At 32.3% G+C, this 25,065-nt stretch overlaps 1 protein-coding gene across 4 annotated transcripts in view; it reads right to left on the bottom strand.

The window, feature by feature from the left end:
- Positions 1–201: 201 nt before the first annotated feature.
- Positions 202–25,065, bottom strand: part of KIF2A (kinesin family member 2A) — a 66,320-nt gene continuing 41,456 nt past the window's right edge. The window contains exons 5-21 of one of the 4 annotated variants that reach the window (XM_063085791.1): positions 24,780–24,902; positions 24,101–24,201; positions 22,481–22,576; positions 20,781–20,835; positions 20,230–20,392; positions 18,255–18,345; positions 18,052–18,115; positions 17,412–17,503; positions 16,910–17,052; positions 16,340–16,544; positions 15,687–15,797; positions 14,550–14,617; positions 10,229–10,342; positions 9,179–9,329; positions 5,977–6,078; positions 3,736–3,871; positions 202–1,097 (exon numbers count right to left, since the gene is read on the bottom strand). In XM_063085791.1, coding sequence (XP_062941861.1) covers positions 1,012–1,097; positions 3,736–3,871; positions 5,977–6,078; positions 9,179–9,329; positions 10,229–10,342; positions 14,550–14,617; positions 15,687–15,797; positions 16,340–16,544; positions 16,910–17,052; positions 17,412–17,503; positions 18,052–18,115; positions 18,255–18,345; positions 20,230–20,392; positions 20,781–20,835; positions 22,481–22,576; positions 24,101–24,201; positions 24,780–24,902 — 1,901 coding nt within the window. In that variant the 3' untranslated portion in view covers positions 202–1,011. The remainder of the gene's footprint in view (positions 1,098–3,735; positions 3,872–5,976; positions 6,079–9,178; positions 9,330–10,228; positions 10,343–14,549; positions 14,618–15,686; positions 15,798–16,339; positions 16,545–16,909; positions 17,053–17,411; positions 17,504–18,051; positions 18,116–18,254; positions 18,346–20,229; positions 20,393–20,780; positions 20,836–22,480; positions 22,577–24,100; positions 24,202–24,779; positions 24,903–25,065) is intronic. The other 3 variants (XM_063085792.1, XM_063085793.1, XM_063085794.1) reach the window with 3 other exon arrangements.

The raw sequence follows: 25,065 nt of genomic DNA, 5'->3' as shown, positions 1-25,065 counted from the left end.
TGTACATGTAAATGTTCATGCATCAGAAGCCAATTTCCTTTAACAGTACATTAAAAAGGTATATTGTGGGGTGCTAATGAACACTTCAACTTAAATAATGGTATCGGTAAGGATCAAATTGCACTATTAGTCTTGTTAATACCACACTGGCACACACACTGCATATATATGTATTATCCTAAGATAAAACTCTTCTCAGAATTTCGTTACTTTTTATTATACACCAACTAGTTTATATTTTAGTTCTTTACAAAGAAAATGCTAAGAAAGTTATAATCACATGTTTTATGGTTTAAATCATAATTCCAGATTTCTTTACATATAAGATGGAATGGTCCAGCAGCTATGTCCACTGTCACAGACTTTAGTTCCATTCAATGATATGGCACATCCTGCAAAATTAACTAGTCACACACACAAAAATGTCTCAAATACAGTAAAAATGTACACACAATAAAGGTAATTTACAATGACAAATAAGGAATGTAATTTATCTTGGCTGTGCTTCAGAAATTAAGGGTCAATAGCCTTAGTCAAGGCACAAAGCAGGAAGAGGTGAGCACAGCTCTCTCTCTAGGAGTGGGCAAAGTATGTACAATCACTGATGAGGTATGCATGCACGCAAAGGACTTAAAACTGCTCAGTCTTGCTACGAAAATTGAACCAAGTTAGGAAATGCTGTGGCTTCCCCCTACTGTCCACACCTCTGGATCAAGTCCACAATCTTACTTCATCATGTAGAAAATAAAATTGGCAAGGATCTCCAAAGGTAAATCACTATTTGGGTAAATGAAACAAAATGCTTCACTAATCCCAATTCTTGGTTGTGCCTCCTCAGAAGCATTTTGTAGACAAAGGAGTGTTTCACAAAATTGAAATGTCATTCAGGTGAAGGACAAGACATTTTCCACAGACACTTAAAATTTCAAACTTTCAAATGGCCCTTATAGCTGAACCATTGTATGTTACAGTAGTGAGGGTTCTGGGGATCCTTTAGCAGCCAATACCAATTTAAAGGGCACGGGGTCTCTTCGGGTTGATTTGCTTGCTGGCTTGTTCTTCTTCTTGTAGGGCTGCACGAAAAGATTTCACTTTATCTTGGAAAAAGACAAGAACAAGGGAATAAGTATTGTGTTACATGCAATACAGTATACAACTCTAGGGGTCTTATTAAGTCAGCTGTCTCATAAGAATAACAGTATTTTTTCTTTTGTTAATTTATTGCCTTGAAACAGAACTAAATACAATCCTCAACTATAGCAAAAGCTTTATTACAGATTCTTATTTTCTATGAAATATCTACTTTTCTATGTCTTTCAACAGGTTTCTGTTCTGTTTGGCACATTTTATAGTGTTTGATTTTAATTTATTTGATTTCTTTTGGAGTACAGGCAGGCTTTATATATGTAAAGTATGTAGTTATGTCCAAAGGAAAACTGTTAAAACTGTAAAACAGATATTTCTTCTCTCAATATTAGAAAATTTCCACTCCCCATTCCCATTTTACCTTTCTTAAGCTATGAAATTTTAAAAGATACTTGAATTTTTAAAAATAAATGATTTTTTTCCTCAGCAGGGATTGTTAAGATGGATGACAGGACTCTTTCTTGCTCTTACAGTACATTCTGTCCTACTGTCTATTGTGTACTGATCTAGAGTCATAAGAATTAGAAACAGGTTCATAACTGGCAGGGGCTAACTGAAGCCAGCTGTGAAGATGAGACATCTTTCTGTTACAGTGGTTTTCAACAGGGGGTGATTTCCACCCCCCTTCCAAGAAACATTTCATAATGTCTAGAGACATTTTTGGTTGTCACAACTGGTATAGTCCTCCTGTCATCTAGTGGATAGAGACCACAGATGCTGGTAAACATTGTTAGAATGAACAGGACAGCACCCCTCAATAAAAATTGCCCAGCCCAAAATGTTAATAGTGCCAAGGTTATAAAACCCTACTCTATAACCTTCAGAAGAAAAGGAAGGTAGAGAGTTGGAATCAATTTCCTTCCCCTTTTCAGAATGATGTTTAAAAAGTTAACTCCTCTAGGGATGGCCAACAGCTCAGTTGGTTAGAGAGTGGTGCTTTAACCCCCAGGTCAAGGGTTCAGATCCCCATACCAGCCAGACACCAAAAAAAAGAAAAAAATTTTTTTTCTGAAATTTAGGAAGGAATTTAAGGACTTCTGGGTCTGCTGCCTGCTAATATAACAGCTCTCAAACTTCTCATATTAATCCAAAATTATCTCTGGATTATTAAAAACATTTTCTAAGAAAGGACTAAATAATGTATTCTCTAGATAGCAGTTTCTTCAGTTACAGATATGCTTGATATACATGAAATCTGAGAAAATTAAGGAAAGGAAGTCAATTAAGTTGAATGTTATATATTACAAAGAAAAATACCAGAGTGCATTATGATCTGTCTTCTGAAAAAAAGGCATACAGAAAATCTGATTGTGAATTATTGTAGGTTAAAAAAATGATTAAAACAATTTAAATCAAGGCTTGAATATGAACAATATGAAAAACGTAAATTTTAAGGAAACAGTTACTGCTGACTTTACAGGATATGATTTCAAATAACCAACTTCACAAAAGGGTCTTTAAAAAATTAAGCAGCTTATTTACTCCTAAAAACTAGGAATTTCAATCTGGTTTCATGTTGCATTGCATGTACACACATATACAGACGCCCACTTGCACATAAATAGAGCCAACAGCTTGCCTATGCTTAAGAAATCAGCACATACAAGAAACACATAGCTTGTTTGTGCAGCTTGAGATATTTAAAAAGCCAAAGACATGGGGTGTCAGTCACATGCTTCCCTTCATGAGTAAGGTAGAAAGGGTAGTCATCTTGATACCCTCCCCCTTCATTCTGTAAAAAAAAAAAAGTGTTCAAAGAAAAAACATGACACAAGACGTCAAAGAAAGAAGATGCAGACAGGTGGCTATTGAAAGTTGATCCTGAATAAACCTAGTCCAAAGAAAAAATTTTTTTTTAAAAGATGACTGGTAAGGGGATCTTAACTCTTGGCTAGGTGTTGTCAGCACCACGCTCACCCAGTGAGCGAACCGGCCATCCCTATATAGGATCCGAACCCGCAGCCTTGGTGTTATCAGCACCACACTCTCCCGAGTGAGCCATGGGCCGGCCCCAAGGAAAATTTTTTAAAATATGTATTTTTTTGGTGTCTGGTCAATATGGGAATCTGAACCCTTGACCTTGGTGTTCTAACTCCATGCTCTGACCAACTGGGCTAACTGGCTAATCCAAGGAAAATAATTTGGACAAGCACTGGACTACCAAATTAAAGATCTGAATGGGTATATAAAATTTGCAAATTTGTAGGGTGGGCCGGTCAGCTCAGATGGTTACAGTGTGGTGTTGATAACATCAAGGTCAAGGGTTTGGGTCCCAGTACTGGCCAGCTGCCAAAAATAAATAAATAAAATTTACAAATTTGTTAAAATAACATTTTTCTTTAATCATAAGGTGTTCTTAATTTTCTCAAAAGAATAAAAGAATAAGATGACTAGAAAGAACTTGAAATGACACTCCATGTTTTTCAGAAGAAACAGAATGTTTGATTTGTCTTTATACCTCTGGAAAGAAGGTGCTACATGGTGCCCATGATTTTCACTTCAGATATCTTCTTGCAGTATGAAATTCTCCCACTAATATACATACCAATACCAAGTAGATTTCAAACATTAAAATGAAAAAAGAATTACCCCGCAGCTCAGTTAAAATGTCTATTTTTTGCTCAAGAATAGCTTCAAGTTGTGTAGCGTATGAATCAACATCATAGTCTACTTCTTCAGTCATCTCTAGGAGAGCCTTTTCATCTTCTAACCATCGAATAGATTCCTAAAAGAACAAAAGTTCAATAATCCAATAAGCCTCTTTGTAAAACAGAAACCAATTTACAAATTCTGTTAAATGTAATCAAACATACTTAAAATGGTATTCTCTAAAATATTAACAGACAGGGCTGGCCAGTTAGCTCAGCTGGTTAGAGTGCTGCCTTATAAAATATTAAAGGACATAAAACACCTTTATTCACAGACAGTAAAATTTAAAAAATGTTTTAAACCAAACACAAACACATATGGCCTAAGCAAGATGACTTCATTTCTCTACTTTTACTCTCTTGGGATGGGAATTTTCCGGAGGGAATGAATCAAACAAAAATTATCAAGGAGCAGAGTGAACCCTCAAAACTTCAGCAGCTCTCTAAAACAGGAAGAATGGTCATAATAAAGCTACTGAGTAGTAGCTTAGGACTTATAAGTCATCTGAAATTAGCATATCCAGTTGGGGACTCACAATAGTTGGGCCAAGAGATAACCTTAAATTCTAAACACCAGCTCTTCAAAATTATTGTGACTATAAGGGAACAATGGATAGCCAATTTTAGAAGACTCAAACCACTAAATAGTAGTTAGTTACTATTCATAACTGCTTCAAGAAACTCCTTCATTCTTAACCGATTTTATTATTATTACTTTTCTAACTGATTTTAGATACATGGAACTATGAGCTTCATTTGCTAACAATGTCATATAGATTATTAACAAGGCCAGATCTTTCTGAATTAAAGAGGTTTTGTGGACATAAAAATAGGTGCTTCCCAGCTCTTTAGGAGTATATACAATCTCAATTTGCCAAATATCAATTCACTTTAATGGCTAATTACAACCAAGCTATCACCAGACAGAACTGGCTAACCTAGGTATAGGTATCTGTTAGAAAATATATATGTATTGATTAAAAACTATAAATACATTCTAATATTTTTTTTCTTTTCCTTCACCTATACTTATAATTTTTGAAGGAATAACATATGGAACTGCAAAAATAATGGATTGAAAGTCAGAATACCCAGTTCTGCCAATAAACAACTGCGAGACTATAAAATGGCAGAGGGGGAAATGATAGTTGTTACATGATAACTTGCTCCAAAAGAAAACAATTTTCTTAAGTTATAAATGCCTCTTCTCAACTTTATCTAAACACCTAGGCCTCTAAAGAGATTCTCATAATAAGAATTTGACTAAAACCCTAACAGTTTTAATGAATGTACAACCTAATCTGAAATAAAGTACTCTCCTACATTTTTGAGCCCTTCATCTGGGTGCTTGAATAACCTAGAAATGAGGTACCTTAATTCTGTTTATAGATAAGCAAAGATTTCAACATCAGAGAAGGAATACAGGTTAATTAGGGAGACTGAGTTACTGTTCATTTTTTCCTCAGGAAGCATCCATAGTACTACAGGAAGGTGGGTGGTGAGAAAAACAAGCTGAGAAGGAGTCTTAGAAAGATGTCCAAATTATATCTTCACTTCTTCATAAATATCACCATTCAGGATATTCTCATGTTTAAAAAAAGGGAGGGGACTCTTACAGTAAAAGTACTTTTAATAGGATGAACGCAAAATGGGATGAACACCAAAGGAGTTACTGCTACAGACAGGAACAAAACACCCCTCACTCAACACTAGTAGCTGTCAGTGGCAGCACTGACAGCTCAGTCAAGGCAATAAGTCTCCACGCCCTGAAGTATCCTTTCTTTTCTGTAAAGATTGATACTTCCTCAACTGCTCCAAAACACTCCAAAAAAGTATGAACAGTTTTTCTTACTGCTGTCATATAAAGTGGCCTAACATTAAGAAAGGAGTAGTGGTGGGTAGAAGTTCAACTCTTTTTAAAAAATGGACAGCTGACAAAAACAAAGGGGGACAAGAGTGGTAAATAAAGTAGACCTTTTCACCATGGTGCAAAGAAATATTGATTGTAGCCATCATTCTGTTCAAAACCTGCTGCATCATATGCCATACAAATACACATATACATATATGTAAACGAGTATTTCTTTTTAAGAATGTGTAGTGTGATATTTCAAGAATTACGGAAGTTTTTAGTTAATTTATCTCAAGAAATATTTTGATGAAAGGACCTTTCTTACTTTACCTGGAACACGGCCCTATGATCTTCTACAACTTGTTCTTCCATTTCTACCATTTGTGAGACAGCTTCGTGGAAAGTAAACAATTGTGGAGAAACCTCTTCCTCCTTAAAATAAAATGGTTTAAAAATTGTACATAAAGTTAATATGTTAAATGTTACAAAGGTAGTTTTTCAATGTCATTTACAAAATATCATTTAGAATCTGAGGAAACCTGAATGGTAAAGACTGTGTGAAAGGCAAAGCTGCAATTTCTTTCTATGGGTCAAAATACTTAATGTCACTCTAAATAAGACAACCCAAACTTAATCATATTAATAAGGAATAATTTTCACTTAGACCCAGCTTTATTGCAGAATTACCCTAAAAAAGCAATCTCTTTTGGAATACTGCAACTTTTCAAAAATACATCTCTTACAGGCTGTAAATATACTGAAATATTTCCTCAGTATTGTTTACTTTTCACTGACAATTTAATTCACATATGTCTTGTTTCTTTTCTGAAAAGAGATGTAAAGGATAGCATCTTTAGGTGATGTAAAAATATGTCTTTTATGAATGTGACTATCAAATTGTGTTCTGAAGGACTCAACTCTTATTAAATATTAATTTCCAAATTACACTGTACAATTTGCTTACTAGTTTTTACAGATTCACAATTTTACTTTTAAAAAAACTACATATTTACAAAATATATTCATATTTTGGTCCTACGTCAAATCAAAACTTCTCTGGCTTAGCTTTCTTTTTTGAGCTTCCTTCTTAATCCAATGTGTAGTGATTTATTTTATTTCCTCAAAATGTGGCTTTAGTGATAAAGTCAGCCATGTAGAAGTTTATTTAAAATTGTTTTATAAAACGTGAGTAGAAAAAGCCTCATTTTCCAAATAAAGTACATGATTCTAAATGTATGTAAATATTTTGATTAAATTAAATGTTATGGTAAAGTAGACATTTGACTCTCATCAATAATCTACCACCCCTAGAAGTTTATTTAATCAAGTCAGCCAAAGAACTTTTTATCTTCTCTTTGGGAAAATAGGCATCTACTTTTTACCAGGCCATGATGGCATTTTCTCATATTCTTTTTCTCTCTCTGATAAACATATACACTCAACACACCTTTATTCATTTTTCTGGCCACCTACTGTACCCCAAGCCCAGAATATCCCCTTTGTTTCCTTTGCTTCAACATACTAGCAAGTTCCTATGATTTTCATATAGTGTACTCCAAATACTTTGTTCTACACAAATTTCTTCTTCTGGAATTTTAATGCATTTGATTATCCTTTAATTTGTCTACCTAATATAGTTTTTATCTCTAGAGCATATCTTACATGCATTCCATTTTAATCTACCTTGTTAAGACTTAATAGAACAATAGGAATATGTACATGTGCACCAATACCTAACTAGAGGCTAATGCTGAACCATCTCAAGATAGTTCCCTGGGGGTGGCAAAGTTGAAAGAAATGCACTCTCTCAAACAGGGAGGCTGCATGAACTCATGATCTCATACTTACAACTCCTAGATTAGTTCTCATAATCCAGTCATCCCCTCCAAATTAAAGACTTGCAGAAGCCCAATATATGCAAGAATAAAATGGAAAGATATGCTATTGGGAGTGCCTGTCTGGCTCTGTTTTTTCCATATGTTGGAAAGGTACCATATCTAGGTACATTGTAGGGTTTGCTTTAAGGATTTCAAAAGCAACTACAGTCTCTTGCAATACTTCTGAAGATAGATAGGTGATAGGCTGAAATCAAGACTTCAGTTTTAGTTCTTTATCCTCCATGGCTCAAGGTTTGGAACTTTTACTTTAAAATGGGTTTTCTCAAACTTGGAACTACTGACATTTTTGGTGGGTGGGGACGCTGTCCTGTGCATTGTGTGATGTTTAGCAGCATCCTTGGCCTCTACCCACTATATGCCAGCAGCATCACCTCAGTTGTGACAACCAAAAAGATCTCCATACATTTTGCCCTGCGGAGCCAAATCACCGCTGGTTGAGAACTGCTGCTTTAAGCACTGTTTTAGTAAAAATAGACAGTGATCTGGAACACGGTAACAAAAAGTAATATGTCCACTTGTTACCCTAGAATATTTTGGACTCAATACCTTCTAGAAAGTATTATAACATAACAACTAAGATTATGTTTTCATGTTTTCAAAGAATATTGTATTGCATGTAGCAATAATTTTAGTTGACATATGATCTGGCTCTGGAATAAGAAACATCTAGGTTTTAATCCTGGCTTCAGCACTTACTACTTGTATAATCTTGGTCAAATTACCAAAACCTCTTAGAATATCAGTTATAAAGTAGGGATGATTGTAGTACCTACACATTGACTTGTGAGGATTAGATCAGATAAGTAAAATGCCTGGCAAATGTATGTCATATAGTAAGCAACTAATAAATTCCATCTTTTAACATCATGAGAAAACACCACCACAGGATTTTAGGGGGAAAAGAAACTATATAGAATAGATATTTTAAAAATGAAGTTAAATAACTATATATATACTTTTATATCTCACACACAGAAAGGAACCCTTTCAATATATTAAAAGCAATAGTGTGAAAGAATACATTGTTTTTGCTTTTTTATTTCTTTATACTTTCCTGTCCTTATATAATGGGCATGTATTTTATTGAGTAACTGATATTATGAAATATCATTAAATATTTCAAACATACAGAAAAGCAACCAGATTTAAGCTAGAATTTTGCCATGTTTGATTTTTAATACAGTTCATGCATCCTTTTATACATCTGCATGTGTCCATAGTTTTGTTTTTATGCTTTATATATGATATATTGCATTATTCATAAACTTGTTTTTTTCCTTATATTACTTTTAAGAATTACCAAATTTTAATATCTGTATAAAATCTGAAAAAAAAATAGCTTAGATTGGGGAGGTTGATAAACTTTCTTAAAGGGCCAGTAGTACATGTTTTGGGTTTGTGAGCCACACAGTAGCTGTCACTGCTGTTGTGATAAGAAAGCAGCAGACAACCTGTAAATGAATATGCATGGCTTCGTTCTAGTTCCAAAAAAACTTTATTTGTAAAAACAGATGGCTGGTCCATAGTTGTAGTTTGCTAACCCCTGATAAGGATGATAGTTTTCAGTTATTAAGTTTTGATACTGATGAAATGAACTAAGATTAGATCGATTGTAACTACATTAAGTCACTCACATTTTGTTCACAAAGAAGTTTTAGATCATCTCTTTGAGGGGAACTCCCCACACCCCACTGTGTCTCTAAGTCTTCAATTTGGTTTGGTGGATGGTGAATTATTGGACGAACATCACCAGCAGCTGTTGGATCTACAGTCAATTCTTTCACTCTATAAATACGTAAGAGGTATCTAAAATTAATAAACACTCATGCACAAGAACAAGAAAACACCAACCTATTCAATATAAAGACAATTCAATTAACATACCAAGATTGATGGTGTCACTTTTATAGGTCAAATTTATCTGAAGTCTGTGGAAACACTAAAGGGATTTTTGGTTGTTTAATTTTAGGAATTTACTTAGGCAACTTAACAATTACTACAAATGCAATTATTGTGCATAATAAACGAGGATTAGCAGAGTATGTAGATGCAGTATTTCAAAGAAAATAACCCTTGTTGCAATTAAATTATATGCACAGAAAAATGTTAAAAATGGCATTTAGATCAATAAACGGATCATTGCCAAATCAGAAAATGATATACTTTGTAGATTTCTAGTATTTGTAATGCTCAATTAAAACAGCTATGTGTAAAATAATTTTACTTCTAATGTATAAAGAGTATAAGATTTTAAGTCCTATTATTTAAAAAATATTTACTCATTATACTTAAATTTACACATTCCAGAGAGGGTACACTTTCTAAATTGAGAGAACCTTGTTATTTCCTTGCAGCCAAGGAAATTTTTAAGATCATAAAAATAAAGATAAACTCTTCATTTTAAGCAAGACAATTTATCTTTTAATAATAAATATGCAAAAGTGACATCATCCTTAAAAAATACAGGGAAATAGGAAGCCTAAATTCTAAATTAACATTTGAAGCAAATAAATTAATAAAGAACATGAAAATGCAGATCATGCAATATACCACCAACCTGCCAAATGAAATAAAAATGAATAATAAAATGGCTCAGGACAAAAGGAATGAATGAAATGTTTATACACAGCACAATTCAAAAGAAACAATTAAAATAAACATCTTATGTAAAGAATGAAGTAGACCTGGTAATCGAAGGAGAAAAGTCGTCATACTCATAAGAAGGAGAGAGATCTGGGCGACTGCCACTACCCTGTGAGAAGGGAATGTCTGATGGACTAATTCCAAACTCCTTTACTCTGCAGCACCAAAACAGCAACAAATTAAAAGAAAATGCTCTTGTAAAGACAGCAATGCACATTTCAAGTTTTCATTTAGTATTCAGTTTTATTCGTTTAGAAAAGGATATCAATGTTGTCGTGACAATGTATTTAGAATATTACTTTACAAATAACCAATTTTAAGAGGTTTTGAACCTCTCTGTCTTAAATCCTTCCTTTTTTATGTATTCCCCCTTTTTTCATAAATGAGGTTATCACCTTAAATCTGAAATGCCTCTTTTTTCGCTATACAACCATTCAATCTATCTTCCTCACATGGTCAGTACCATGAATATTTTATTAGTATTAATGAGTCCTCACCACTATAGCAGTCTTTTTCAAACAGGACACAAGCAAATTAAGTTCAAATTAAGCAAATTAAGTCCTTTAGGCATTCATTGTTTGTAATGAATTAATTTCTTTCCTCTGCATCCAGAATGGTATGAGCTATGAAACATCCTTAGTACAATTGAGAAAATAGTCACTCAGTTTTCTGTGGCTGGTGATTCAGATGAAGGACCCTGGCTAAGAAAAGCCTTTAGCAATGGAATTTAAATTGCTTTTGCTAATGTCTCTAATGTAGTTATATTTAACTAAATTATTACTTTTCTCACCCCATATATGAGATTCCCTATGTCCCTCCCCTTTGGGCCAGCCAACCCCATTTCACAGCAGTAGGCAATATTTATTAAGTACTTACTATATGTCTGGTATTAGGATTAGTAATTTTTAGGCATTGCATTATTTAGTCCTTACAGCAATCCTGTGATATTATCACCTCCATTTTATAGATGAGAAAAATGGCTTAGAGAAATAAAGTATCTTACCCAAGATTATTCAACAAGAACATGGCATAACTGAAGTTCAAACCTAGCCCTAAGTACAAACTCTATGCTGTTTAAACATTTCAATGTACTAACCATACATACTCCGTTTTTCTAGTTACTTCTCTTAGGTTAAACTAAAAGAAAATTCCTGTCTTTATAGGTTAAAAACAGTCAAATATCAATAACTTTTCATATAAAGTTATCAAACTAATATATTTCTTCTACTTATTATCTTTATCTATTCATAATATCTACTGTCAAAGGTTCAGTACTAGATTCATCTGCCTTTTATCCTTTAAAGCAGTGACTTTGGAAACTTGTAAATTTCTAATACTAACTTAACTCTTTTCATTCCAAAACACTCTGCTTCAGAATCTCCTAGACACCCCACTAGCCCCATCCACACATTTCACTCTATCTAAAATCCTTTTGCCCAAGACAAACTACACTATATACAGGAATCATATTCCTCAAATATGCCATTAAAAACTCTTACTCACTCTGCTGGTAATACCAAGGTCACGGGTTTGGATCCCCGAACCGGCCAGCCATCAAAAAAAAGAAAAAGACTTCAGTGCCCTTGGGCTGGCCGGTTAGCTAAGTTGGTTAGAGCACAGCCTTATAACACCAAGGTCATGGGTTGGGATATCCTTACCGCTAGCCGCCAAAAACAAAACAAAGCAAAAAACCAAAAATACTTCTTAGTCACTCTTCTACCTGAGACCCAGTAACTCCAACCTCTTCCATTATCCAAAGATTCTATCCTCTGCTTCAGGACAGAAGTTACTATCTGTTCCTCATACATCCTGTACTTCTTTTCTTTGGGACAACCACTAATCCCACTCTGAAAGGTTCCCCCTCTACTCTCCTCTGAAATATCACAAACCGTCATCTGACTGCAACTGGACATGTCATTTTAATCACTTATCATCAATGTGTATTGTTACAAACTATTCCCCATCTCCCACAAAATATGTCCAAAGCATATGATTCCGACTAAAATAAGGATTTGAAAAAGACAATGTTTTCACATTTGTCTAAGTGAATTTTTAAGACAACTGCTCACTAAAGTAGCAACAGGAATAATGACTAATGCACTTAGTGTATTCCAGGCACTGTGCTACACATTTTACACAGATCACCTTTTCACTCCTCAAAACAATCCTTTAAGATAGACATGATCCTTATTAATCTCTCCAATCTAAAGATGAGGAAACCAGGGCACAGAGAGGGTAAGTAATTTTCCTGATATTTAAGTAGTGAAACACGTATTAAACCCATTTTGTCTCAAGAACTAACACTCTTCAATCACTATGCTGAGTCTTAAAAGCAAAGAAGTCTAAATACTTCAGATAACCAATATCCTAAAAATAAGAAAATTTTAATAAAATACTACCTACAACCACCTCAAAATATTGGTCTAAATAACATGAAGCAGATTTAATATTAAAGAGAAATAAACTCTGCTTGATTGTAAAAAAAAAAAAAAGAAAAAGAAAAAACTTATTGACTCAAGGTCATAAAATATTGGCATGAGCTATCAGGGGGAGTTGAAGATCTTTATTCCTTGAGACTTGGAAATAAAAATGAGACAATTATTTGTCCCAGATGGTTAGTCATATTGCAAATGAGTTACATTATATGATAATAAGTTAGAACATCTTACTAGGACCTAAAGGAACTAGGGAAAGGCCTGCCAGATACAGCATTTTCACATTAGGGGGAGTTCATTGCAGTCTGAAATCTTAAGACATGGAGGGGTTTTGTTTGTTTTAATTCTACAAAATGACAAGATTCTTCTAGACAAAGCTGTTCCTCACCTCTCCTATTTTGAAATAAGCAGCATTTAAAATTAATGATAAAAATACCACACACCAAAAATGTTAATTACAAAGATCAATTAAAAGCAACACTATAAGGGTTTGTAACTAAGAGCTCATACCAAACTTTAGAAGGTATTACATTTAGAAAATACAGTAATTCTGTATTTAGAAATGTAGCTCCATTACATTTTTTAAAAAACTATTCCATTTAGTATGTTTTTAAAAAAGCTATTCCACTTAGTATCTTTTTACAAAAGGTCAATAGGTTTATACTTTCCAGCACCGTTTACTACCTATTTAAAAAAGTATCTTCAGTTGAAACCAAAGAAGCAGGATATAATACAATCTCATTTATGTAAAGTTCAAATATAGCTGCCTATGTTGCTCAGGGATACATTTATAGGTAATAAAACTATTTTCTAAATGAGAAAAAAAAAAAAAAAGAAAAAAGAAAAATTTTCCACAGAAGTTAGGGTAATGGTTACCTCAGGGTAGAGATTAATGAATTTAGGCATGTTATTCAGGATCTGTGATCAAGAAAGAACACATGGGGACCTTTTGGAGGGACTAATAATGCTCTATTTGATGACAAGAGTTTTCACTTTGTAAGTATTCATTAAATTATTCACTTATGTTTAGGGTACTTTTCTATATGCATATGTATTTCACATTTTAATAAAAGATTAAAATAAAATTTCCATAGTGATTAAAACAAAGAAACAGGACAAATATTTTTCTCCAGCAATACTAAGAGAAACTACACTAGAAATGAATTACAAAAAGGAATTTTATCTCTCGGTTAAAATCACAAATGTAACATGTGATAAAAGAAATTTAAAACAATGTAAAACAGTCATTCAAAACAAGAGCAGTGGGGAAAAGAATCTATGGAACAAATATAAATATGCCCATCATAATTCAAAGTCCCAAGGGCATTTCATGACTGTAAGGAATAAACTGTTTTAATAGTCTATAATACATTTTGTTCTTCCATCTGTAATAAGTTGTCTACCTAAAAGTTTAATAACACTGTTAACATGAATAAAAAAGTGTAACCCACATAGACACCAGAAAGAACTGTGCTATCACTTCTTACTCAAATCCTAGACTCCCTATATATATATATATCCATTTAATATTACTAGGAATACTTTTCAGCATATAGCAAACTGATTTAAGAAATACAGACTGTACTCATATTAGAGTCTTATATAACAGCAATAATTTGCATGATTTAAATGTAGGAGAATATTAACAAACAGAACTTGATAAAATGGAAAAATATAATAATGTTCAAGGATAGAAAGACCAATTTTATCAAGGATATCAATCTCTTCCCAAATTATACAACACATTTCCACTTAGTTTTAGAACTTGACAAAATGATTCTGAATATCATCTTAAAGATGATTTTTTAACAAAAAAACTTTCTTAATTGAAAGAATAATGTACTAACAGCCCTACCAGATATTGTCATGCTATCTATATACTACTCTACTCCCCTCAAATTTCAAAACGGAGAACCATCTCTCATACCTATTTGCATATCTTAATGTATTAAGAGTATTTTCACAGGATGCCATTCCTGGAGAGATTGTGGCAATCTACAGGGAAAAAAAATGCAAAGGTAAATGTTACAAAATGTTATAAATGATGAAGACAATACTGACATATAGCTCATTTAGGTCTAATCTTACCATGATTATTTAAAAATAAGGATTTATTAATGATATCTGAACTCCAAGATAATTTGCTATCTCATACTCATAACCAGATAATAATTACAAAGTCCAGTTAAACTCTAAACAAATCTCTGAAGGCACCAGAAAATTATCCAAATCCCTCAGAAAATGGAGGAGCGGTCAACACCTAGAAGATGGGAACAGCACTGAGTGACTGCCACCTCCCTTCACCTACTTTTTAACAGCTTCTTGCCAGAGTATGTAAGCTCTACTGTCACACAGGACAACTAAAACTTGATTAGAAACTTGCATTCTCACTGGTTAAGAAATTAAAGGACATAGTTTTGGTGTGGAAACCACAGCAGCTGGAAGAGTGAAGTTTGCCCCAGAAGGGAGGAAACCACACAGGGGAAAACCCAAATTTTTCATATAAACTGCCCAAATCTCTGGCTGACTCCTGACCTAGGCATACGCAAAGCATACTAGAAGCAACATAACTGAGTCTAAAAGAACTAAACAGAGATTTCAATTTCAGTTGCTACCCACAGCAGAAGAGATAAGAGTTTGGAGTAAGTTCAGGCAAGTTAACTTCTGCTAAAACAACAAAAACCCAGTAACCTTCAGCAGAACAAAACAGGATCCAGAGTCTCTACACAGTACTCACTCATAACACACATGACAGAACCCCAAATTACTACACATATAAAGATATAGGAAAGTGTTACCCATATTCAAGAAAAAGAAAATCAAGAGAGACCAGCCCCAAGAAGACCCTGATGTTAGAATTAGTAGAATGCATTATAACTGCAACATAATCCTCTCCCCTATCAGACTGGCAGGGACCACATCTTAAATATCAATGTATCTCTCACAACAGAAGAATTCAAAGCACTGTCATTAACATATATTTTTTCCATAAATACTGTGTAATTATTTCTTCGGGATTAAAAGAAATTAATAAAACAAAACCAAAAAACAAATATAAACTTACCATGCAGGTACGAGAGTTTTCACCAATGAATGAATCTCTTAACACCTGAGTAAGTTTACTTGCTCGGAAAGGAGTATGAGGTTTATTTCTACCTAAGGCTCTAATGCACTCCTGAAAATTAAACAAAACAAGTCTCACAGATTAGGCCTTCTTATAAAAAGTAATCTTACAGTAGGATAAATGTAAAAAGTTAAATTTTTAAAGTGGCACTTCAAAAGAAAAAACACAGAATGTTTCATTGTACTCCTTCCAACCCTTACTTTTCTAGTAAAGAAAGAAATACAGTAACTGGGCCTAACTTTTTAAAAGGCCATTCCACATTTTTCTGAGGAACAATTTCTTAGCTCAATTCTGTGCTTCCTTGCCCTTTTCCAAGAAAATACGACTGATTAAGTCCCTATGGAGTCTACTTAGGTAGCCTCAGAATGGCCTGCTAACTCACATATCCCTTACCCCGTCTAAAAAGAATGGATAATATGTACAAGGAAAAATTCTAGGTACAATAAAATTTATAACTGCAAGTTATAAATAATAACAAGCAACTACGTCTTGAAATTACATCAGGTAAAACAAATACTACTATTTTGCAACTGAGTAAAGAAAATTAAAGTCAAAAGTAAAGGACCTCACGCAATTAAATACATTTTATTTACCTTGAGTGCTAAAAGGCTTTTATTAATTTCAGCACCTTCAAGCCTAGTTTGCCTGTCCGCACTGGAAGTATCAGCTCCTCTTTCATTTCCAGCCAAATCGATGAGAGAAAATTTACCATGTAGTTTTCCTTTCCTTCTAAGAATAATCTGAAACACTGCATGGCTTCGAGATGAATGTGCATTTGCAGATGTTTGGCCGGATGTTCTACGATGTGATTAAGGACATCTTGATAAATGAAAACTTCAATTTACATGTTCAGACCACAGCACTTCATTTAAAACAACAAAAAACTATTCAGCCAGTTTTTGTAATTTAAATACAGATGAGACACCCTGAATTAACAATACTTAATAACCAGACTCATACAATTTAATCTGGCATAATTCTAATATATCTACAGTATGGTAGCAATATAATGAATATCACTCAAATTGACATGTAACAAAAGTTTTTATGAACAATTATTTTTACTTCCAAGATGAACTAAACAACATCCTCACTTTATTTTTATGCTATACCCAAAGTATCTAAAACTGAAGTTTCTCTTTTTTAATTAAAATGAGACTTACCTGCAACTGTTGCCTATGTCAATGAGTTTCAGAACATCTTCAACACATTTGACCTCCCGTTCCTGTAATCCCACCACTTGAACCTGCTGTTTTCCATCTTCTAGAACTCTTAATTTTGTTTTCCTATTTAGCAAGTCAAACACCTATGAAAAACCACATTTAAATTAGAAAACTAAAGAAAAAAAGAATCAGTTTATAAAAATGTGTCACTCAGAGTGTGAAAATTATTTCAGAGATTAAAATAATAATTATTATTATTAGAATAATAATGCTAAACACTGAAGTTGAAAGTTCAAAGGACATTTTTTAAAAATCTCATAAATTCTAGCATAGTATTCCAAATACATATAAAAAGTTTGTGGTGATGAAAGTGGCACAGCAATGTAAATGTACTTAATGCCACTTAATTATACACTTAAAAATGGTTAAAATGATAAATTTTATGTTTCACATATTTTACCAAAATGTTACAAAATAAAAATTTTAAAAAGTTCCCATTTACCTTTCCACTATAAATTTCAAAAAATGTTGCATATACTTGAAGTTCTAGCTTCTTATAGTTTGGCTTCTTTAGCATTAAAAAGACATCTCGAGCTGTCAAGAATTTTATATACATAAAATTAAGATAGAACAAATATTTTTAAAAAGCAATTCAAATTTTCTATTTTTAAAGGAATCAGTTCATCTTTATCTAGGATAACAGTATAAATACTAAAAATGAAGACTAAAGTGATTATTAATTTTACAAAAAAACAGTAGTAATAAAAGCTACTCTCCTTTCATCCTTTTAGAATGCTACTACTTATCCTTATAAACAGCCTAAAATTATAGACAGTCAGATGGTCATAATAAGGTTATTCTCATAACCAAACATAACAGCATTTTACAATTCAGCTATATTCAACAATTAATACTAATCTCCAACAATGTGCCAGATTACACTGATACAAATATAATCAAGATTCCTGCCCCCCAAAGCTTAATCTTACAGTTCAAGCAGTGTAATAACCAATAACTGACATAATATACAGATTTATAAATATAACACTACTTGCTAGACAATATTTTAAAGCCTTACTTCAAAGCCACCTGAATAATATCCAAGAATAATATTACAAATTACATGCAAAAAGGACAGTTACCTGCTAATGCATAAATTCCTTTAGAACAATCTTGGTTCTTTCCTGAAAAGTCACCACCCATAGTCTATATTTTAAAAAGAAAACAAAGAATAATAATACACAGTATTCAGGAACAAGTCTTAAGAATTTAGGTCTTAGAATTAAGCTATAAAGAAAAGAAACTATAGCTTCATACCAGGATGTAACTTTAACAAATTACTTACGTGAGTTTTTCCACTTCCAGTCTGTCCATACGCAAAGCATGTAGCCATTCCCCTTTCAAATATAGTTTCCACTAGTGGTCTTGCAGTAAACCTTAAAAATAAAAATGCATCAGTCAGAATGTATTGCCAGTATTTAAGTAAAACAAATAAATAAAAATTAACATCAAGTAATACACAGTTTATTTTATTAATAAGTAAGACATTTTTATAAAATTAATTTTATTTATTAAATTATCAAGATTTTTAAAAAATCTTTATTAATTCCACATAATAATTCCATATTAAATAATGGTCATAATAATAAGGCACATATAATAAAAATAAAGTTTCAATTACAATTTCAACAGAAATAGAATCAAAAGAGTAGTAATCTCAATACAGAAAAGCTAATGGGAAAAAAAGCCCTGCAAAAACATTATCTTTAGACCATCTAAGTAAGTGGAAAATGATGATTACTTTAAATGTGGACAACTAATTTATACTAATGGGAAAAGAAAATAAATTGTGCTTAGAGGACATTGAGTTCTGCGGTGATAGTCTTGATTCAGAAAAAGGATGCCTAAATATTTTTCAAAAAAACACATGGGGTAAAATCCACTGCTAGAGTCAAAATAAAAAGGTGGGGAGGGACTAGAAATACTCGCTAAGCAGAACACTAAAAAGTATGATAGAGAACAAATCTACAAACACTTTATAGCACTGCCCCCTTTTTTATTTAAGGCAAAACTGGAGAAGGTACAGAACAAAAGGAACAGGAAAAAGTTCTAGTCAAACAGAATTAGAAATGAGTCTGCAGCTCCCTGTATAACTTCTCAATCCATAAAAGTTAAGTATGAGAGATAGAAGATAAGGATAAATATTGCTAAAGTTCAGAAGCATAAATACAGGGTGAATCACAGGATGTTTAATAAATCTACCATACACAGAAACATACCTTTAGTATAACAATTTCTTGAAAACTATTATAAAAGTCAAGCAAACTCTTATGAGGCAGGAGTAGAAGCAAAAAAGGGGAAGACAAAACTAAAAAATATACAATTTACAATTATAATTCCCTTTTCAAACACACTCTTCACATTATTCTATTCATATGTTCTTTAATTTTGTCCTTTTTCTTTAGAACTGAATTCTCAGTTTACTGGCTTAAGACAAATGAAGTTGATCTTAGTATTTCATTTGTAACATCTTTAATTCTTAGGAATCTTATTAACTCTAATTTTCTGTTTTCCAATCATTTTTATAAAATAAAAGGATAATAAAACACAGCATTCAAGTAAGTGCAAAGGCAGCTTTATGTAGACTAAATTGCAGTGCTACTAAAACTAATCTGTTATAATTACCAGAAATGAAGGTTTGCAATCTGATGTATGAAAAATGTATGAATTTTGCATACAAAATTTGGGATATCAATATATGATACATGTAATTTTGAACTGTTAATAAGTTGAATATATAAACATAAAAGAATCTCATGTAGTAAAACTATCTCCAAGTTTAAAGATAAAATTAGGCAAATGCAAGTACATTTACAGAGGTTTTTCAACTCAAGTGGTAAAAAAAAAAATACATGCTAAAAAAGATTTAGACAAATTAATGGTTGACGGATAACAACAGGTACTTCAAATTTCTTTACCAGTACAGAGATTAATAAGCAAAAATTAAAAGTCCTCTTCCCAACACATCCCATTCCTAGAGGTTAACATTTTCCAGAAATTTCTTATCCATATATATGGTAGGTGTGTAATATGTATATAATAAGCTAATTAGAAGTTAGCAATTTAAACTATGATTTTAGGGAGTATTAAATAAACAAGTGTTAACATTCATTATAGTGTTTATTAAGTTTTCTTCATTTAAACTCAGAATAAAAAAGCATATTGCATCTCTGGAGAAATATCCCAAGATCAATCTAAGTTTCAGGGTGGTGATGATACAGTATAAGAACAAAATTCTAATTTAAAACAAATTTACCTACCTGTAAACCATTTCATTAGGAGCTGAGTCATCAAAGGCATAATCAAAACGAAATGTTTGGTTTTCTAGGTACCTTGTTAAATCTACTTTTTGTTTTGGTTCGTGTACCATCACAACATCTTTACTAGGGATTGTGATTACATCAAGATCTTTCATTTGAGTTTCTAAAAGAATAAATAAAAATCAATGCCAAGTAATTTTCACAGCATTTGAATTAATGTACAAAAATTATTTTAAGTAGGAAGAATTTAGGTAACAGTAGCATGTTCGGTAAATATAAAGATAATATCCCATAAATACGCCACTCAATAAGACAAAATATTTCAACAACAAAATAAAAAAATCACGAAATCTGTGAGGAACCAGGAATGTCAATGATGCACAGAACAATAACAAACCAACAACCATATCCATAGAACTCTATATAGTGGTTATGTACAAATGAAGGAAATGATTTACATTTAACTCTTCCAAACCAATTTGCTTTGTGCTATTATCAAACTACAAGTAAGATAAAACCAACCCTTCATTAGAGCTCATTAAGCATCATACCTTTTTTATTTAGTGGTCGTTTTCTTACACAAACACATATTCTATGTTCATCAATCTAGGAATAAAAAACATTTTATTTCCGTGATTTTTTAAAAATTTCATTTATTTTTTATTTTAGTGATTATCGGTGGCATGTAAAACACTGAAAAATAAACTATGTAATATTTCCTACAAAGGTTTTAGAAATTTATACATACCATAAATATGACAGGTAAGCTTAAAAAACAAATTTGCTTTGCACAAATTTTAATGGCTATCAGACATAATTATTTCTACAATTCTGAGTGTAATGGAAATTTGCTTATTTCGCTATTTGGTAAAAACCATCACCTTAGGAAATAATTTTGTGGAGAATACTACTGTTCTTAGTAGCATTAAGTTCACGTTAAGAAGCTGCCTTATACACTTCAAGATGTGCTGCATACAACAAAAGTAAAAATTTCTGCTCTATCAGAAGTGGCATATTTTCAGGTTGATTTATAGGGAAAGTTGTTGGCTAAGATAACTACAGGCAAGAAACAGGATTCTCAGAAGATTACTGAACAAAATAATTTGAACGATTTTATTAATATGCCAATTCTTATAAATGAATATTTTTCATAAAACTTATGTTTCCAGTAAACGCCTCCATTTACTAATAGTTAACATAAAGAAGGGATTGGCAAAGTAGTTTGGCCCACTATTTGCTTCTGTAAAGTTTTATGGAAACACATCAACTGAAACGAATGTCATACCCATTTGTTTATGTATTTATGGCTGCTTTTACAAAAAATTGGCAAAATCGATAGTTGTTACAAAGACCATACTGGCTTATAGAGCCAAAAGTACTTACTATTGGGCCTCTTTCAGAAAAAGTTTGCTAATTCCTGTCATGAAGCATGAACTTAGATGTAGCAGTGAAACACATGGAAGGTAGCAAGGTCTAGAACACATGGGATACATACGTTCTAGACAGTAATTCTATTAAATACTATATAATACTTCTGGCCTAACACAAATACATTTTTTGTAACTAACACACATTCTGTATATTCTAGGTCAGATGGATTATTTTTCATAAGTGTCGGTTACTTACGAAGTATTCCCTTTCCAATATTCAACAGGAAAGGAATTGAGTAATAAAAGCAGAACATCTTTTCTGGCACTAGATTTCTGATCCACTGCTGTCCTCAACAACCATCATGTATTGTTAAAAGCCAGAATAATATTTATTTAAAAATAATGAATAAACTAATAATAAATTGGAATAATAGAGGGATCTACTGCCCAAGCCAAAGAGGAAATAAGCTTGGAACTGAGATCAAAGCATAAGTGATGGTAAGAAAGGAAACTGGGTCTTCTGCCATCACTCCTTTAACTGTTGCTCTGTCCTTCCAAAGACAGGGAGGCTTTGCTTTGAAAAGAACATCTCTGTGGACAGCATGTCTCATATATCAAATTATGAGAAATGATAACACAAGGTCAAGGTTTGGATCCCTGTACCAGCCAGCCACCAAAATAAATAAATAAATAAATAAAAGGGAACAAATTATGAAAAATAAGCCTAAATGTGGATGGTTTCTTGATTTTCTTAAAATGTGGGGAATGAGCATCCATAAGGATTGAAAAAACTACAATATGAATTTAGTAGGTATCACTAAATGTTTTCATTTAAAGCATAAAAAGATCCAGCACAATGAATCACAAACAAAGAATCTTACAGGATCTGCTGTTGTTAATGGTCTATAATCCAAACTTCCTCTAAAGTCTCTGATCATACACATAATTTCATAATTTGGGTTTGTAGCATCAACATCCTATGAGGAAAAAGAGAAAATTCACTGTTTATTATAATTACAGCCATGTCATCTTTGTTGCATTTATGTTATAAATGGCCTGAAAAATAAAATCAAAAGATTGTATCATTTGTCATAACCAAGCCCAAACTGAAGATGTGATAGTTTCAGAGTTCAAATTTAATATGTTCAGAATCACTTTCCTATTAAAAACACAATTCTGTTAGTCTGCATGTATCCTGTTCTCTCCAAACCAAACACTCTTCATTAAAGCAACATTTAACTGTTTCAAAAATCCATCTGTTACACATATACTTTAATTATCCTAGAAAATAAAGAAAAAACAGAAATAGTGCGCTCATCTTAATCACTGGCAAAGAGCTCTAGAAAAGCTGAAATTCTAGAAAAACTCATTTAAACAAATTCATCCAATTTCTTAATCCAGTGTTTCAGCAAAGTAGAATTACGAATTCATTTATGTTTATTTCCTTTTTTGTTAACCCTCTAAAAGAAACTAAGGCATGATAAAATAGCCCAAAATTGATAAGACAGAAAACTTAAAGAAATCAAAAGTGGAGATAATTTTTAAAAATCTTTAAAATAAATAATTGAATACAGTCACTGATATAATAATTGACTGCATTACTGAATAATTTTTATGCTTCAAAACCAAGAAATTCAGATTAAAATACAAATATCAATAATCAATAACCTCTCCTAACCATTAATAATAAATTACCAAACTTTCTAAAAGTCAGATATTTTTCATACATCATATTCTGATTTGTTTTCAATATAACTAAATTTCAAAACTGTTAGTAAAACTTATTTTCAATTAATCTTCTAGGAAATAACAACAACTATATCAACTGAGAAGCAGAATGTGAAATGAGAATTAAGAGATCACGAAGAGATGCATAAATATTATAAAGTACCCAATGGAAACACCAGGTGGCATCTGTTCTGAGACTATAATAGATACAAGAACAATGGAGGAGTTATATGTATAATAAAATTTCTAATATGAGAAGACCTGTAGAGGGATAAAAGACCAGTCATCTATGCAATTTTTCAATTGCTATTAAACAGTTTTGCTACCATTCGAATGGAACATGAGACCCTCATACCTAGTATAAATCACAATGCAAGGAATTTCCCTCCTTTAACTATGACATATTAAACTTATTAGCCATGAAAAAACAATAAAATTTATACTGCAATCATGTATTTTAACTGGATATTTTTCCAGATGTATTTTTATGTCTTTTTTAAAATCAAAAGGCTATTATTCTTGAGTGTTAAAATATACACATTAGAATTCTGTAACACAATGGCTTACTATTCATAATGGAACAAACTTTGAAGCTAACACCCACTGAGATAGGAAAAGTACATGAAGTAAAAATCTGTTATAGTAACTTATTTTCACAAGAGTTTATATTATTCTTCAATATCAATTTAAGGAATTCTTTAAATTCTTTAAATGAATCAACTCTTTTTTCACAAGTCAATCACTTTCACTGATAAACTATGTTTGTTACAAACCTGGGCTCTTTTTTCTCTAAGTTCCTGCTGTTGCAGTCTTCTCTTTTCTCGTTTTTCTTGCAATTTTTCTACTTCCTTCACACAATTAGATTTTCTGCGTGCTGAAAGAAAAAGATAAGAGGAAGAAGTATGGTTTTCTTTTAAGAGTACTGGACTTATACTGAAAAATTTTATTTATAATTTCACCACATACACACAAAAAATGGTATACAATGACAAAGCATGCCTATCACAACTATGTGAGCTTTACACTTTTGAGCTGCTTTATAAAAACCAGGAACAGGACAATATACAAATGAGAGTCCAGAAAAATGACTCAAATATATTGCTACATGTCATCTCTTGGTTTAGAGTCACAGATCTTTGAATCGAAAGGATCAAGGAGCACAAGATTTTCTTCTATAACATCTGACAAATTATCACCTGCCCAGAATTTTAAATTCAAAGCAACTGAAACATTGTTATAATTTCACAAAAAATTTTTTCTCTGAAAAATACAATTAAAAACCCAATTAGCAGAGTAAAATAAGAAAAAAATTAAATTTTCCACAGTGGTAAAATGAAATCTGCAATCAAGTTTGTAATTAGACTGTTTAGTATTTGGGGACTTAATAAAGATGACCAAGAGAGAATACATGTATGTCTAAAATGATTGAATCCTGATACATGATTTACATACAAGGGGGTCCAAATTCCTTTTTTGCAGCTTGAACTGGAGATATATCTGAAACACTACCATTCTGTTGTGCAGAGGAAGACTGTTCAGGAAGTTGACTAGGCCGTGCACGTGCAGAACCAACCACTGAAAGTGAAAAAATATCTAAATTCAGAACAGAAAGTTACTGAAAGCTAATCTTGGTAAAAGGATGAGACATTTCAAAAAAACTGACATTTAAAAGTTGCATTAGCGAATTGCCAGGTTTTCTATTTATATGTGTATGAACAGAATATATAATAATCAATTC

The sequence above is a fragment of the Cynocephalus volans genome, chromosome 2 (assembly GCF_027409185.1).
Source record: "Cynocephalus volans isolate mCynVol1 chromosome 2, mCynVol1.pri, whole genome shotgun sequence".
NCBI classification, from domain to species: Eukaryota; Metazoa; Chordata; class Mammalia; order Dermoptera; family Cynocephalidae; genus Cynocephalus; species Cynocephalus volans.
The sequence above is the reverse complement of the archived record's forward strand: the minus strand, read 5'-3'. Positions and strand labels throughout refer to the sequence as shown.